General features: G+C 51.2%; 4 protein-coding genes across 4 annotated transcripts; 1 reads left to right on the top strand and 3 right to left on the bottom strand.

The window, feature by feature from the left end:
* The first annotated feature begins 3,220 nt into the window (after positions 1 to 3,220).
* Positions 3,221 to 5,827, top strand: B0T23DRAFT_234378 (general amino-acid permease GAP1). The gene is made up of 3 exons (XM_062833941.1): positions 3,221 to 4,082; positions 4,162 to 4,371; positions 4,467 to 5,827. The coding sequence occupies exons 1-3, from the start codon at positions 3,385 to 3,387 to the stop codon at positions 5,536 to 5,538; spliced, it is 1,980 nt and encodes a 659-aa protein (XP_062689380.1). The 5' UTR covers positions 3,221 to 3,384; the 3' UTR covers positions 5,539 to 5,827.
* A 2,507-nt stretch (positions 5,828 to 8,334) lies between these two features.
* Positions 8,335 to 10,041, bottom strand: B0T23DRAFT_234364 (S-adenosyl-L-methionine-dependent methyltransferase). Its single transcript, XM_062833940.1, has 4 exons — positions 9,684 to 10,041; positions 9,439 to 9,584; positions 9,232 to 9,368; positions 8,335 to 9,110 (listed from the first exon to the last, which is right to left on the bottom strand). Exons 1-4 carry the CDS (start codon positions 9,834 to 9,836, stop codon positions 8,425 to 8,427), a joined length of 1,122 nt encoding a protein of 373 aa, XP_062689379.1. The 5' UTR covers positions 9,837 to 10,041; the 3' UTR covers positions 8,335 to 8,424.
* A 575-nt stretch (positions 10,042 to 10,616) lies between these two features.
* On the bottom strand, positions 10,617 to 12,974 carry B0T23DRAFT_388472 (S-adenosyl-L-methionine-dependent methyltransferase). The gene is made up of 6 exons (XM_062837758.1): positions 12,381 to 12,974; positions 12,157 to 12,299; positions 11,946 to 12,082; positions 11,789 to 11,801; positions 11,295 to 11,727; positions 10,617 to 11,126 (listed from the first exon to the last, which is right to left on the bottom strand). The coding sequence occupies exons 1-6, from the start codon at positions 12,594 to 12,596 to the stop codon at positions 10,887 to 10,889; spliced, it is 1,182 nt and encodes a 393-aa protein (XP_062689378.1). The 5' UTR covers positions 12,597 to 12,974; the 3' UTR covers positions 10,617 to 10,886.
* A 28-nt stretch (positions 12,975 to 13,002) lies between these two features.
* Positions 13,003 to 15,493, bottom strand: B0T23DRAFT_388471 (uncharacterized protein). Its single transcript, XM_062837757.1, has 2 exons — positions 13,315 to 15,493; positions 13,003 to 13,209 (listed from the first exon to the last, which is right to left on the bottom strand). Exon 1 carries the CDS (start codon positions 13,633 to 13,635, stop codon positions 13,372 to 13,374), a length of 264 nt encoding a protein of 87 aa, XP_062689377.1. The 5' UTR covers positions 13,636 to 15,493; the 3' UTR covers positions 13,003 to 13,209; positions 13,315 to 13,371.
* Between the last annotated feature and the right edge of the window lie 865 nt (positions 15,494 to 16,358).

Genomic DNA, 16,358 nt, shown 5'->3' with positions numbered 1-16,358 from the left:
TGGCTTGCATATCTAGTGTATTTATGGTAATACCGGATGAATGCCCTTCCCTGGAAAACAACGAAGTGGTTACCGTTGTCGGCACTGGTCCTCAGCCGTTCGCCGGGTTCGAGGCCGACTACCTAGTCTACTTGCCGGATCTACACTATCTGATGTGATTGATGGTTGCTTGCTCGGACCTTCTGTGGCTTTCTTCGCTTCGTTGATGCACTCGACTAGTAGGTAGAACTAATGGAGAGGTGATTACCTTGGTTCTACTATGTAGACGTTAGATATCGGCGGTCTTGGTGTATAGCTACCTACTTGTTGGCTTGGGGGTGATTGGGTACAAGGACTAGGCCAGATGAAAAGCTATTCTGGACATACCACTATGTACACTACACTAGTGTACATACTGTGACTTGGGGGCGACCTTTGCTTGGATTTGAGGTCGTCGCGGTCCCGACCCCGGACCAGGCAGGCCATCCATCACATCTTCACAAAAACGTGGTTATCCAGGCCTCATCAACGGAATTAGAGCGCACACCGGATTTCCGTAGCTCCAGCGACGAATGAGAGGTAGTGTAGCTTCCCGTTATCGGCAGCTTTCCCTCGTGGCAAGGAAGGGGAACGAATGGGTCCGAGTCCGAAGAGGAGGAACCGGAAGCGAAAGGGGCAGAGAAACAAGCCCTCTCTCAACCCCGGATCCCAGAAAGAGGCATGAACAAGAGAATATGACGCTAACAAAAGTGACGACGCTGATATGCTGACGATGCGTTAGGTATGTACATACATAGCGCCTGTGCTTTCATCGAATGGGCGTTGATAAAGAGCCCCGACCCCTGGGCTCACCCCTGGACGTCGACAGGGTTAAAAAATGGGCAAACCCCGGGTTCGAGGGGTCGAGGGGGGACCCATCACCCCCACTGATTTTCCTAAGCACAGCGCAAATGGACCACAGCGATTCCCAGGACTCCTCATGACGAAATCCACCCATCACTAAAAGTACAGATCGCCATTCCACACGATTCAGGACGAGAGGTATACCTGGGTTTGAGGGAAAGCAGTTGGTTTCTTGCTGGGTGATAGATGGGCATGAAGGAAGGGTGGTAAAAAGGGGTTTGAGCCATTGGGGATCCATGGAAGTCACCGAGAAAAAAAAATAAAAAATAAAAATAAAAAAGGACGATTTGAGTGGCTTGGTGGCGTTTGACAAGGGCGATGAAGACATGCGATCGATGTTTGTATGTAAATCAATCGCAAAAAGGTGCGCCATTCCCGTGCGGCAGAACGTTCCTTCTTTCTTGTAGTGACGGGAGGGAGCATGGCGTCGGTCCAACTTGCCGATTCTTCAGCACTTGGTAGTGTAAATCATGTGAAAAAGAAAAAAAAAAAACGAGGAAAACCAAAAAAAAAACCACGCACAATGAATGGACGATCAATCATACAGAACACAGTCTGTTTAACCGACGACTCTCGCAAACGTAGCCATCTCTGTAACTAGTTTCTTGCGCCATTTATCTCCCCGGCCCATAAGAACATTTCATGACCTTGAGGCTCAACAGTCAGTCGCCTAGCTGATAGGCTTGTAGCGCGCTGTGCAGATACCAAAGAAGTATCTTGAAGTCATTAGAAGATCACATCTTGGTGGTTCAACAACCTCATTGGCCACAAACCCCCTGGCGGGAGAGGAATGGCGCAAGAACCGGTTAAGAGATAAGGTTGGCAGTTGGAGGCCTGCTCTGGGGGACCCTTGATCACGGTCGGTCCCCCAAAAGAAGGATGAAACTCGAAAAGGAAAGGTCCCTTGTGACAGACTTCTTTCAAAGCGTCAACTCGAGCAAATCACGAGCCATTGTGCGACAATGTGACATTGTGGGTTGTGAGTGGAGACTTCTTGTCACTTGCTCTTGGCGCCAAGAGGACCCGAGGGGCGAGGTGGGCGTTGACAGCGCGAGCTTTGGCCGAGGTCGGGGATGACTGATGTTGGGACAATTGATCAACTTGGGACAAGGGAAGGGAAGGGAAGGGGGGCGGGATGCTCCTTCACACTTTTTCCCGACTTTGCAAACTGTGAATTCAGTTGCTGGATTCAGTTGGTGTGGGGAAACTTTCCACTGGCATTTCATTTTTGGAATTCGGCAAGAGTGACTGATTGATTGATTGATTGCACTTTCAGTTTTGCCAATTCGCCCGTCCGTCCGCGTCCATCGGCTTGCCGTGTCGCCATTCTTCTTCTTCAATTTCCAAGGAGAATCAGAGATTGACTGACTGTCAAACTGACTGGACACTGCAGCAATCCACGGCCCGTAATCCTGCCGTGCCGCAAAAGAAAGCCATCTTCCAATAAAGACACACATACACACACACACACACACACCCAAGCCCTATATTCAGGGGCTATAGACATCTGACACGGAACACCGGATAGGAGGAGGGGTGTGAACGAGTGAGAGGACTCGCAGCTCGCTTCTTCATCACCATCATCCTCTGGGCATCATTGTGGAAGCTCCCGTGGAAGAGTGTCAAGAGGTCCAGCCAACCGCGTGGCTGCGATAAAAACCAGACCAGGCTACTAATTAACACATGCAGAAATCGTCCCAGTCCAAGCCAGACTACTATGGTAGACTGGCCACTAGCTCTACACTACTGTCCCCATTGACGCACAGCAGGGGGCGGACAAGTTCACTCTCGGGAAGGAGGGGAACCTAGAAGGCTCCCAGACACTCGGAGTTCAAGATAAGACCAGGGTCGACTCGATTTCTCCCACACACAGATACACTACACCACTACACGCAACCGAAGACACCTTCTGCGGGGCAAACACCATTTCGAGAGAAGCTTCTTGTTGTCTTCCAGAGAGACTACTGAAGCGGACACACATCCGCGGTCCATCAGCCCTTTGTCATCACATCAACACTTGGAGGAAAAAAAGAGGTAGCATTGCTTCCTACCTGCTCAAACAAGCACTCTACATATACTACATTTACATCCAGCGTCGATCCGGAACCCCCATTACGATACCACCCGATCCCACTTCGCACTGGGTAACTCACACAAGAAAAAACTTCCTCCATCCGATCCCGTCAGTTCGGTCCCACCCCGGAGACCGGAACCAGGGCCCTTCGAGGCGTGTCATAGGCACCTTGAACCCCTTCCTATACTACCTATAACCCTGCCCATTCATCAGCTTCTTGCCTGCCGTGGACAGCTGTGGTTCACGTACAGTGTACCATAGTCTGTGTGTCAGGCCAAGCGATATCTCACTCCTTTGATATTGACTGGTCTGTTCTTTTCTCACCACAGACACCATCACTCATAACATACTCCTTATGAAGGATACCCTCACGTCATCAGTGTCAATGTAACCAGCGAACCGATCACCCTCCTTTTTTATCCCCAAACATGGCTGGATTCGATCAGGATATCGAGCTCAGTGCTTACTCACACTCTCACGGACTTGGAATCAGTGGTAATGGTCGCAGTGGTCGACAGCGCAGCATAGCCGAGGCAAGCAGCTTCACCCTCGGCGGCGCCTCCCCTTCTCCCCGGACCAAGTCCTTTGCCGATGTCTCACCTGGCGGCAGTCATGGCCGCTCGAAATCCATTGCTGCTGCTAGTGACGGCGCCGGTGGAGGCTTCCACGGTACGATGAGCCGCTTCGTGGACTCCTTCCGCCGCGGCGACGGCACCATCAACAAAAATCTCGACTTCGACGACGACAACAATACCAGCTCACACGGCTACTCTTCCCACAGCATCTCGCGCGGCCATGGCGGCACGAGATACTATGACTTGCGCCCGGGAACTGGCAAAATAAACACGCCCAGCTCGCTGCTGGCTAGAGAGCTCAAGGGCCGGCATCTGCAGATGATTGCCATTGGAGGGTCCATTGGGACGGGTTTGTTCGTTGCCTCTGGCAAGACATTGAGCGACGGCGGACCAGCGAGTGTGTTGATTGCCTATCTCATCATTGGCGTCATGTTGTTTTGCACAATACAGGCTTTGGGCGAGTTGGCCGTCATTTTTCCCGTAGCCGGATCTTTCTCGGCCTTTTCGACGAGGTTCTTGGATCCAAGTTGGGGATTTGCTATGGGGTGGAAGTAAGTCGAGCCATCATTCAAGTTCGTCGTGTAAAGGAGACAAACAGAAAATACTGACAGACACTTTCTTCCTTTGCAGCTACGCTCTGCAGTGGATCGGGGTACTACCACTCGAGGTATTAGCCGGCGCCATGACGATAGGGTACTGGAATAAGGAAATCAACAAAGCCATCTTTGTGACCATTTTCCTGGTCATCATCTTCATCATCAATCTCTTTGGCGCAAAAGGATACGGCGAGGCAGAGTTCATCTTTGCCATCATCAAAGTTACCGCGGTGGTAGGATTCATGTGAGTTTTCATCCCCTTTTTCCACCAGAACACACCAGTTCCACTCCCTTCACCCCAGACACCCACATCAACCTAACACCCACCCCCTCCAAAAGCCTTCTAGGTATCGTCATCAACATAGGCGGCACCCCCACCGAAGGCTACATCGGCGGCAAATACTGGGAGGACCCCGGTGCCTTCCACAACGGCTTCAAAGGTCTCTGCTCCGTCTTCGTCACCGCCGCCTTCGCCTTCGCTGGCACCGAGCTCGTTGGCCTGGCAGCCGCCGAGACCGCCAACCCGCGCAAATCGCTACCTACCGCCATCAAGCAGGTTTTCTGGCGTATTTCGCTCTTCTATATCGTTAGTATGACGCTCGTCGGTCTGCTCGTCCCCTACAACGAACCTCGTCTCCTCAACGCCCAAAACATCGCCGACGCTTCCGCCTCGCCCTTTGTCATCGCCATCGAATCCGCCGGCGCTACAGTCCTCCCCTCCGTTATGAACGGCGTTATTCTCATCTCGGTTATTTCCGTCGGTAACTCCGCCGTCTACGGCTCCTCCCGCACGTTGGCTGCCCTGGCCGAACTAGGCCAAGCCCCCGCCATCCTCGCCTACGTCGACCGCCGCGGCCGTCCCATCGTCGCCATCCTCGTTACCATGGCCGTCGGCCTGCTCGCGTACCTGGGCGACGTCCCCTCGCAGAAAAACATATTTGACTGGCTTCTGGCCATCTCGGGCCTGTCCTCCATTTTGACCTGGGCATCCACCTGTCTCGCGCACATCCGCCTTCGCAAAGCGTGGGCGTACAACCACCGCTCGGTGCAAGACATTGCCTTCAAAGCACAGGGCGGCGTGATTGGTTCGTGGATTGGGTTCATTCTTAACGTTCTGGTGTTGGTGACGCAGATATGGGTGTCGATCGACCCGCTCCATCAGGGCGACACACCGTTGACGACCAAAGAGCGGGTGCGCAGTTTCTTTGTGAGCTGCTTGGCGATTCCGGTGGTGTTGATTTGTACAATTGTGCATAAGTGGTATTATAAGACGAGGTGGGTGAGGATTGAGGATATGGATGTGGACACGGGAAGGAGAGATTTCGGGAGGTTGGGCATCATCAAGGCCCAGGAGAAGGAGGAGAGGATGGGGTGGCCTAGGTGGAAGCGGGTTTATCGGTTTATGTGCTGATTTTGCAGTGCAGTGCAGTGCAGTGGCTGCTGGACCCATTGTGTGTAGGAGTGTGGAGTAGAGGGAAGGCAGGCCCGGATGCCCGGTAGGCTGGAGGGCAAGATACCCACCGGTGATGTCCTGGACAGGATTTGGAGAGGAACTTATGGAGGAAGGTCGGTTGATCTGGATATCGGATTGGATGGGAATGAACAGGATGCTTTGATATCAACGATGGAAGATGCAAGCATATAGATGTAATAGTAATCACATGTGATGATGAACAAGCAAAAGAACCATTTTTAATTGATTGTGGTGATGATACGGTGTTTGAGTTCTGTTGTGCAAACATTGCGCCAGCTGCATTTTGACGTTAACGTCCGAGAGTGCAAGGCACAATTCTCGACGTCCTTCCTGCCGAACATCAAAGTCTAGGTGCACAAAATCATTCAAGTACCCTCTGCCTCGGACAACAACCATGTACACACATATACATGGTGGACATCTGAAACCTAAAGCCTTCCCGAACAGACACCTGATGGCTTGGGAGGACTCGGAAAATACCTGGAAATGGGGAAGGACGAGAGTACCATGAATAACATGCTTCAGAGGGCAGAGAAGGATAAGTACCGCGATAGCCCGAGCAAGAAAAACCATATCCGACCAGTGTATGTAGCGGGAGAGAATGAGGAAAAAGAAATATGCGAAAAATCATTCCGGGTTCCATGGATTGCCTACAATTTCGTGGAGTTACTCTCCAAGTCTGCGGAACTGTGTGACGCGACATCCTTCGCAAGCCCGTTCATCCCGCTGGTTCTTCTCAGCTTCCTTTTGAAACTCAACCAAGCCGGTCTCGCTCAGGAGACTGGAGAGTAAAGTCTTCCACGTCTCTTTGATCAGGGGGACATGGAGACGCAAATGTCCGGAAAACCTTTCCAAAACCAGACGTCATGTCATTGGCAGCTCCGTCGTCGAAATTTTACTTTCCCGGTGTAAAAGCATGAGACGGAGTAGTCAAGTCGGCGATGACATTGAGACTCAAGTCGATGCCATCCAGGGCGTCGCGTGCTGTGCCTGCCTCCGCTCTTGCGAATTTTGGAAAAAAAAAAAAAAAAAAATGTGTTCCCTCGACTGGCGACAGACGGTAAATACCTATACGTACTTTAGGTAGAGAGAGGTAACTGATCATCCGAGTTTGAGCTGGAGCCTGGAAGTCCGGTACCGAATGCAGGCATTGATTTCGGCATTGAACTCTGAGGGTGCTGGAGCTCCATGCCATGCGCCGATAAGATAGGTAGGTAGATAGAAGTCACTGGCTGGGGAAGTCCTGCAGTCTTTTCGGCTAGCCTGCGAAGGCAACCTAGTCTGCTCACCACGTACGTGCTCGCAACTCGGTCTGGTTCAGCTCCCGCGCAGCTCTAACAAAAGTGAGTGGTTGTTGGGTGCTGGCGTGCTTGAAGAGGAGTGGAGTGGTCGTACGTAGCGGGTTTCTGATCTAGACCAGTCCAGCCTCCATGAGACGACGTTCGAGCCCAATAACCAAAACTTCATTGGCAAAGAAGCGAGTAAGATTGTCGATCGTCAAATGCTTGGATGTACTGTTCGGGTCCAAGTGTGAATGCCCTCATGCTTTCGAATATAAACGGGCCGTCCAAATTGACTGATAGGTGTATCATTTTCTGGCCGACTTAAAAGAACGAACTAATTCTGTTCCACTCGTCCCTCGCCGACCTCATCAGCCGCCTTCATGACGACACGCATTTTCTGCCTTCACGACAGTTCGGATGACGAACGGCAAGAGCGGTGAACGTACATGGTACATCAACTTGCAGGTGGTTCTTTGCATACCGAAAGTAATTGCCGAGGTGCACGTTTGGTGGACAAAGCTCGGGAGGCACCTGTCTGTCATCTTATCGATGGCTTCACAAACAACAACTTACCTAGCCCCTCTGCCAAGGTCATTTGGGTGCGTTCGCGGTGACTGTTACCACCCTACCTATCGTCCGCTTAGCCAACTTGAATGCTCCGAACGTTTGATACCCACCTACGTGTACCCGCCGTGGAGTTGATGAAGATGGTGCGTTTCTCTCACTAACCTACCTCCCTACCTACCTAGAGGTACCTACCTATTAGCTACCAATCGCCCTCTCTCCTATGTACCTTGAGGCACGGGATTGGAAGTGTTTCACATCGATGCCTCCCAAGATACATGCAAGCGAGAGACAACGTGGGTTGGGGTAGTTAGTAGTTGGAGGGCATTATTATATAATGCACATACATACTATCAGAAACGGGAAATTATCAATGCATGACATACCAAGTTTAACCTTTAGAAAACATAGCCTCTTGTCCCAGCAAACGACAGGTATGTATGTAATTCAGTAAGTGGACCCGTAAGGAACTCTGTCTAGCTCCGTCAGGTCGCGAATGAGATCGTAGAGGTACTTAGAAGTATTTCAAAAAAAAAAAAAAAAAATGATATGTGACGAAAGTGGAAGCGGGGCGACGTAAAGGAGTTGCGGTGGTTGAGCTTTGCCGAGCGGCACGGCACGGTTCTGACTTCTGAGTGGATGTCAATTGGGTAGAGGTATTCTAGAATACGGTACCGAAGGTAGTATGTACGTAATCTACACGTGTGCCGTGTAAGTGGCACAGCGGGTAAGGCTGAAGAAGCAATGAATGGTGGACCTCGTTCATCAAGCGAAAGGGAGGGGGGGGAGGGGTGAGATTCAGGGACCGTTGACGTTAATGCAGATCCTGTTCAAAAAAAGGAAAACATCCGCGTCTTCACGTCCGTCTGGACGCTTTCCCCGGAGACAATAGACATGGAAGTGTATATGAGGATCTCTTAACCACATGGTCTACGACGATCCACTGAATATACCCCTTACAAACTGTCAGTACCCTTCAACCATCCAGCGGCTTCTGGGCCCGAACTAAGCGCCATTTGAAGTTTGCGTGGACTCTACACTCCTTGTACTCCCTCCGCAGAATCGCAGCATAGATCAACGTCTCTTTCTCCGTCCAGCCCAACACCGTCGGGCAAAAGTACGTCAGAAAGCCCTCAATATCCTGCGTTAGGAACGCGCAGTTGAAAAGGCCGATTTCCTTTTGCCTTTTATCCGCGGGCCACGGCGAGACAGGGGCAAGCAGGTCCTCCACCTCAATGTTAGTAAAGCCAGCTTCCCTAATCCCAGCATCCATACAGCCCGAATCCACCATGTTCACGACCAGGCCCGTCTTTCTACCAATCTCAGACCAAATTTGGCCCCATTGGTACATGGCGGTATCGGGAGGCATCGTGTCATCCAGACAGACCAGGTTGACCTCGGCGTCGATGTGTTCGAGCCAGCCACCTGGTTTCATACACTTATATACTTCTCTATATAGAGCGGGCCAGTCCTTGACTACGGCGGTAAGCCAGCGAATGTGGACGTAATCGAAGAAATTCTCCTGGTAGGTCCAGGGTTTGGTTACGTCCTCGATGTCGAACCGGAGGTTGGGAGGTACCCAGTTGGGTTGAATTGGTGAAATGTCGGTGCCGTATACATTACAATTGGGATGTTCATCGGCAAAGTCAATTGCCCAAAGTCCTAAAAAGGATAAATGTGGTGATTAGTTTGGAACCCTTTTCGCCTGACTGCAATGTCGACTTGCAGGTGGGCACAAGGGTGCATGTTCCGTCCATTCCATGTTTGTGTTTCATGAACTTACCGGTACCAGTGCAGACATCAAGTGCATTCTGAATGTTATCCTTGAGGGGAGCCGTATACAGCTTTCCGTCCAAGAACAGAGTCATGAAATGGTGGAAGATATCCAGCATCTCATTGGCGATCTCATCATTTGGACCCCTGTTGTTGCGAAACAATCATTAGCCTCACATGTTATCTCATACTTTTACTGCTTTTGGATCAAACAAACCAATATTCTTGATCAGTTACAGCATCGCTGTGGTACGTACGGCCCTGAATCGTACGATATTTTAGGATGCTGGAGCTGAGTGAGGCTGTTGAACTCGCGACATCGCTACCCAGCGCTGAGTCGGCATCATCATCAACCGGGTGTTCCTGTACGAGGGAGACAATTCTTGTTAGTACTTAGGTGCCTATCAAGCGGCCTCAAACTCTGGTGGATACCAGACGAAAACTTGTGTGGAATCCACGAACCTGTTCCGCCCAATGTGAGCCAGCCAAGAGGCCAACGGGTTCTGAGGGCTCTGAGGGTTCATCCGCGGGACCAGGAGTAGGCGACCTTTCCTTTCCGCTTGGCAATATCGCTTCCGATTCAGGTGATTGCGCCTTGTTGGTAGGAGAACTCATGGCTAGAGACTGTATTTGGTTCGATGTTCAAAGTTCGAGCAATGGAGGAAACTCGATTGTGCGTCGTTATTCGTCCTTCCAGTGACGACGATCCGGTAGATATACAAACGGTTGCCCCATCGCTGAGTCCATGGTGGCCCCAGTCCCTTCTGTGTCCGACTTCGAGGAGCGGTCAACAAGCGTGAAGGTAACCTCAATCCTCTAGATGGCCTGAGCCACAGACAGAATATCGTCGCGGGGGCTGTCGAAGAAATATACGGGGTGTTCCACAACAGGCAATTCACAATTGGCTACCAACATCCCATGCCACCTCATCGACAAGTCATGCTGCGGGACTACATGTAACCCCGGCAGACCTTGGCAAACGCTTCTAGGTCAGGGCAAGTGGAATGCGGTACAGCCAATGGCAGCTACCCCTGGGGTATGTGGCTTGTACAATATTGAAAACAATTGTCAGGCAAAGCGAGGGACTGGAGACGTGGGTTGCCGATTGAAGATGCAAGCGAAGAGGAAGAAGTCCGAGAAAATTCAAGCCCATAAAGCTCTGTGAGCTGATTCACATACGGCAGGGGCAGGAGGGGGTACTGTACCATCGGTCCAATCTGTGGTCGCGTGGCGCTTTGTCCAAACCATTGCTTTCTTCGGCCGGCAGTGGCTGTCAACCCCTCTTTTCAGCCATTAACACCTGTCCGGCCATGCCACATGACTCCACAAACCACAAGGGCAAAAAAGTAGTGAGTATGCTTACGCTTTGATGGGGCGCAACATCGACAATGATGTCGGGTATCGGAAGTTTGGCACGGGTAAGGCTGAAGGAAACAGCAGTCAACCTTGTTCATCAAACATTTGAACCGGACCAAACTCCGGACAAACCACAAAAAGGGACCCATGACGCTTGACGACGATCGTGATAAAGACAGTGATACACACTATTGAAGACCTCGCACAAAGAAGCAGATACGTGCATTCCCCATCCCCATGTTCCCTGCCACTTTCATCATGCGCAACACGCGTCCACCTGCCCTACCACCGTTGTCTACACTTGTGATTTCAGGCGTCCAACGGCTTCTGGGCACGAACTACGCGCCAAACGAGGTGCGCATGGATCTTGCACTCCTTGTACTCCCGGCGAAGACTAGCGGCAAAATTTGCCATCTCGTTGTCAGCCCACCCCATAACCTGGCCAAAAAAGTAGGTGAGGAAGCCCTCAACGTCTGACATCAAAGCTACACTTTGGTAGAGACCGATCTGTCTTGCCTTTTCGTCCGTAGGCCAAGGGGTAGTCGGAGTCTAGAGACTAGAAGTTAGTCTTCGTGGGTTTCGAGCAAGAAAATGTGTTGACACTGCAGTCTGGTCGGTAGGTGTAGGTCCTCTGTACCAAGCATCTCCACCTTTGACTGACCACCTCCTTCGATTCATCGCCACCTTATGGCTTCAGCAGATTTGTATGCAACTCACCATGAAATCTTCGATTTGGATGTTGGTGAAGCCCGCTTCCTTAATTCCATTCTCCATGCAGCCGGACTCGACCATGTGGAATATAACTCCGGTCTTCCGCTGAATTTCGCCCCAAAGCTGTCCCCATTGATAGGTAGCGGATTCCTTGGGCATAGTTCCGTCAAAGCATCTCATATTCACTTCGCCATCCATATGCTCAATCCAGCCGCCCGGCTTAAGACACCTGTACGCTTCCTTGTACAAGGATGTCCAATCCTTGATTGTGCCGCAAAGCCACCGGATATGGATGTAATCGAAGAAGTCGGGTTGATATGTCCATTCCCTAGTCGCGTCGTCGATGTTGAACTGGAGGTTAGGAGGAACCCAGCTCGGCTGAATAGGCGAAATATCGGTACCAATCACGGTACAGTTGGGAAATTCATCCGCAAAATCGCTACAGGTGCCACTGTTAGTCATCTCAGGCAACAAATCATGAGTCCTGAATTTGGTCTTACATTGCCCAGAGCCCTATGTGAAGTTCCCCATTAGCGAACCGTTACGTACAACAGGTATCGTCTTACACAATCCGTGCAGTTTACTCGTTAGGGAGGAGTGGTACGTAAAAGGGAAGAATGCGATGTGAGCCCTGGCGAGGAGGTGGGTGAGCCTTACCGGTGCCGGTGCCGACATCCAGGGCGTTCTTGATGTCCTTGGAGAGCGGGGCTGTGTATAGCTTCTCATCAAGTATCAGGGTCATGGCGTGATGGTAAATATCCATGACCTCCATCGCCTTCGCATCGTTTGGGCCCCTAGATCAAAGGGCTGCGATTAGCTTTGATGCCCCGCGAGATTCCCGGCCAAACTATTTCCAAAACTGACATACCAATACTCATTATCTGACACAGCATCGTTGTGATATGTCCTGCCTTTGATCGTACGGTATTGCAAAATAGTAGAAGAGATCGACGCCGTTGAGCTCTCAACATCACTATCACCTAGAGTGGAATCGTTGTCGTCAGGGACATCCTGTACGGTAAAAAATAAGGTCAGCAAAGGACATCGAGAACAATATCCATGAGCCTTCGTGTTTCTATAGGAGTTACATACCAGCTCGCCCCAATGTGCGCCAGGCAACAGTTCGGTCGGCTCGTCAGATTGGGCCGGCGGCGGCGATACGGGACCGGGCGTGGTCGATGCCGGACCAGGCGTGGGCGATGCCGGACCGGGTGTGGGCGACTTAGCTTGTCCTTTGGGCGACTGTACGGTTGGCGACTTCGCCTCAGGTACAGGTGACTGTGCCTTCCTCTTCAGTGCGGAACTCATGATCGGAAATTGCGTTGGCTTTTGAGCTCAGTCGGCATAGGCAACAGAGGAAGGAGGTTGGGTTCGATAGATTCTGTGTTCAAGTGGCAGCGGTCAGGTAAACATGATATTTCGACGCCAATTACCCCTCTCGCCCTCTGCCCTCCTACATTCCTTTCTTGGAGCGGTCAAACTTTGAGGGTAGCATCGATCCTTTTCATGGGTTGCCGCCGGGGTCATTGAGCTTCTCGATGGGATTCGTCGCTTCGGTTGCTTTCGGGCTAACGGTGGCTACTTGAATTCAAGCAGTCACAGTATGGTCTTCTTGTTAGTCGCGCGAAGTAGCTTGAGATACACGAACAAGGTGTTTGGATTGTATGAATTACAACTGGCTGAAACCCAAACGCACACAGTGAACAAGCAAGTGGGAAAACGTTAGAGTCTGCGCGGATTCACACACAGACAGGCTAGAATACAGACAGTTTCTGCGACGTGTCATCGGCCAAAGCCAGATGCAACCCGTGTTGAGCGGACATGATCAGATGGGACGAAAGTCACACAAAGAGGACTGTTCGCGGCCGGTCAGTGATTGCTCAAAACCCGAACTTTTTTTTGGGTCTTCAATAGCCCCCATCTTCAAGTAGTCAGCGAAAAGCTCAACGGGGCCGCAATAAAGGACATGAAGGATCACCGAGCCACAAAGAATTTCCAATCACTGTGAATGGTCTCGGGGACATACCTATCAACGCCGGCAGCACAACACCCTGGATTGACCCCGGCGGCCCACACAGCAGTGTTACGTTGTTATGCGCTGCATGCAGTTTGAACAGGCTCCGCTCGAGAACCCCTGCATCATCTTTCCCCTCTTGCTCTTCCAGCCTTCCCCATACTGGCCTAAGACATGGCAAATCTTCATCTTGCCGCCGTTGTTCTTCTCGAGGCCATCCAGTTCCTGTTTCAGTAGGATGTCCTGCTCTGTTGTGTTTGCGTCAACAACCCTGAGCTCTGTCCGGTCATCCGGTGTCATAAGAATTCTGGCCACCAATGCGTAGCCAGGCATAATACCGCTCCCACCCAGCAGGAGAGACACTCGAGCAAAGTATCATTCGCGCCCCTCAATAGAGAAGTGATCATATCCGTGGTAAATAATGTCACCTGTTGGCTCACGGATCTTCACTTCAGACCTCAGGGGAAGGCAGTCAAGGATACTGGATAGTGCGCCGCCTGGCTGCAAAGGAGATGGGAAATAGGTCTTCACAGTCAAGTCAATTGTTTCAGACTGGCAGTCCATCAAAGGACAGTGGTTGCTTCAGTCTCCCGTGGCCTTGAATTGCCGAGAAGCATGCTGCTTGTCTTGGTGGTGATGGGCACCGGTGTCTACATGATGTTCGGGGGGCTTGTGGTTGTGTTTTCCCGAAGATTTGTCACCATGACCCTGAATGCTTTGGGCTGACAGGAGTGGTCGTGTGGGAGTCTATTGCCGGATAAGCATCTGGTCACGGAGATGGAAGCCTATCTGGAGGTGCTAGCAGGTTTTTAGGCCGAGAACAGTCTTTCCTCCAGGAAGCTGGAAGGTATATGTGTTTGTATCAGGGGAGACTTGGCGTCTGTTGATGAGCTTAACGGGAACTCAGCGTCGTTTCTGGAGGGCAAGATTATTCTGGAATCGGGATTGCTCTGCTTCCTCCTTCGCTGCTGCTTCTGGGCTCTCTGATAAATTTGGCGGTCTTGCAGGTAATGCGGCCGAGGATGCATTCTGCGAGTCACAACGACGGTCAGTCCGTACTACTAACAAAATATCAGTTCGAGGATGCAGGTGACAAAGAACAACGACATGCCATGTAGCTTTTTCCAGGAAAGTCATCGTGGATGTTGACAAAGCCAGCCTCGGTAGGATGACGGGAGGATATGACGGGCCCGTGACCTCTAGACGTAACGATCTCGGGCTTAACAATATACCAGGAATCATTCATCATGCTCAGGAGAGTCCATGTTGGCTTCTCTGGCTAAGTCATTTTGGACGCATTCAAGGCGCGGACTGTGATGCTCTTGGCTCGGAGGAGCTGCGAAATGTCGACGTCGAGGTGCCAGTGGATCCAAGCCAAGAACCTGTTTCCATGTCGAAAGGGTGAATCGGGGAACTCGCGAGTGGCGTAGAGCCAGGTGTCACCTCCGTCGAGGGAGACTTTGACTCTCTGGACCTCCCGATCACCGCCATTGTATGTGAATCCCGCGATACGGCTCAGCGTCGGTCAAAGCTATGGTCTTGCCCTGGGCTGGCTTGGCGAAGACCGAATTGAGGTCACGTTGTTTTCATGACAGACGGTGCTATCATTGTGGAACAGAGTCTCCGCAAACCTGCTATCTTTCTCGGTGACGAAGGAGGGCTTCGGCATGTTGTCCCAAGTGTGGTAGTAGCCCTTAAGTTGTCTTCGGGGGAGATCAATGACATCCATGGGGTGCTTTTCGCCGGTACGGATGAGGTCGGGACATCATGGGAACCAGTTGTCGGGGGTGTACTGGTCTTGCTTGTGGATGGAGATGGATGAGCGGTTGTGAGTTTGGGGAGACTTCTTGCACTTGCCATCATTCTGCTTCAGTTGGGAAACAGCGTCTGTCTCGTGCTCGAGGCTGTGGAGGAAAGTTCCTGCGGGGTAATCTAAGTGGACATTGGTGCTGCCGGTTTGCTCCTTCCTATCCGTATGCCCGCGCTCTTTCTCTCGGGACTTAGAGGTTGAGGCTAAGGTCTGAGGAACCGAGGGAGGCAAGAGGAAGAGGGGGAGGAGGAGTAGGTGACGGGACTTGAAGGTCGGCTTGTGGTAGTAGTTGAATGCGTGGGAGAGGATGAGGCACGGACAACCTAACCTAACGGGCGGGATGGTGGGGTCAAGTTGTGATGAGATGAAGTGGAAGGAGGGTTGCCTAATTATGTTGGTTGGAAAAGCAAACAACGGGATTTCGGTCTTTCGGAGGATCGGTTTTATCGGCCGGGGTTGGAGTTATCGGCACTCTTTCCTTTGTCTGTAATATGGCTTGATTCAAACTGGGTGGCTTGATTGAGCGTCTTCTTTCGTCACTTTTTGAGAATAATCCATTTTTCCCGTCTCCTCTGCATACATAGAGGTACATTCCTGGTACTCTTATGTTTTTGTGTTGGTGTTTCTTGCATTCTAATGTTGCCTTTCCACTTGTCAGTCTCGGTGCGAAAGGTGCAGGGTGTTATCGCACTAACACCCATGAGCCAAATCCTGCGGGATATCTGATAAGTAACCATCTCATTCGGTTCCACCAATCGAGGCTTGTGCATGCTTCCCATTTTCTCGACCAGGATAGTCACTTCGTCACTTCCTCATCCGTTCTCATCACTCATTACTCACTTCACATGGTCTCTTTATTCCTCCTTGCGCTGTCACTTTTGAGAGTATGGCAAATTTTCTAGTGGAAACGGACCGGAATTCCATTTGAATGGCGAAATAATAGGGTCAGCAGGTCTGGCTACCTCTTGACATCGTTTTGGGTCGATGAAGGAATTGGGAATTGATTACCTAGATAGGTACCTACCTAGTGAGCTATAATCTCCTGGTTTGCTATACCTGTCGTCTTATGTTGAGACTGTCACCTGCTCGCAGTGTGGCGGGTTCCACTTGATCTCGATGCAACAGTCAATGCAGTAGTTTTGTTTTTCTCCTCCTTCTGTTGTTGACCACGACTTGTAATCTCTGGACATCTCTTGCTCGGTGGCTCGCCAGTCTTGTTCAGAGTGCTCCAGATGCTCATGCCGTT

Source organism: Neurospora hispaniola (genome assembly GCF_033458365.1).
Source record: "Neurospora hispaniola strain FGSC 10403 chromosome Unknown B0T23scaffold_8, whole genome shotgun sequence".
Lineage (NCBI taxonomy): Eukaryota > Fungi > Ascomycota > Sordariomycetes > Sordariales > Sordariaceae > Neurospora > Neurospora hispaniola.
The sequence above is the reverse complement of the archived record's forward strand: the minus strand, read 5'-3'. Positions and strand labels throughout refer to the sequence as shown.

Excerpts from the sequence above, each read along its gene's own strand:
- B0T23DRAFT_234364 (XM_062833940.1), bottom strand. The coding sequence starts at position 9,836 with ATGAGTTCTCCTACCAACAAGGCGCAATCACCTGAATCGGAAGCGATA. Across the intron at positions 9,369-9,438 it reads GTAACTGATCAAGAATATTG|GGGTCCAAATGATGAGATCG; the intron begins GTTTGTTTGATC and ends TCGCAACAACAG. Across the intron at positions 9,111-9,231 it reads TGATGTCTGCACTGGTACCG|GACTTTGGGCAATTGACTTT; the intron begins GTAAGTTCATGA and ends TATCCTTTTTAG.
- B0T23DRAFT_234378 (XM_062833941.1), top strand. The coding sequence starts at position 3,385 with ATGGCTGGATTCGATCAGGATATCGAGCTCAGTGCTTACTCACACTCT. Across the intron at positions 4,083-4,161 it reads GGATTTGCTATGGGGTGGAA|CTACGCTCTGCAGTGGATCG; the intron begins GTAAGTCGAGCC and ends CTTCCTTTGCAG. Across the intron at positions 4,372-4,466 it reads ACCGCGGTGGTAGGATTCAT|CCTTCTAGGTATCGTCATCA; the intron begins GTGAGTTTTCAT and ends CCCCTCCAAAAG.
- B0T23DRAFT_388471 (XM_062837757.1), bottom strand. The coding sequence starts at position 13,635 with ATGCCTGGCTACGCATTGGTGGCCAGAATTCTTATGACACCGGATGAC.
- B0T23DRAFT_388472 (XM_062837758.1), bottom strand. The coding sequence starts at position 12,596 with ATGAGTTCCGCACTGAAGAGGAAGGCACAGTCACCTGTACCTGAGGCG. Across the intron at positions 12,300-12,380 it reads GCGCACATTGGGGCGAGCTG|GATGTCCCTGACGACAACGA; the intron begins GTATGTAACTCC and ends TTTACCGTACAG. Across the intron at positions 12,083-12,156 it reads GTGTCAGATAATGAGTATTG|GGGCCCAAACGATGCGAAGG; the intron begins GTATGTCAGTTT and ends CCTTTGATCTAG.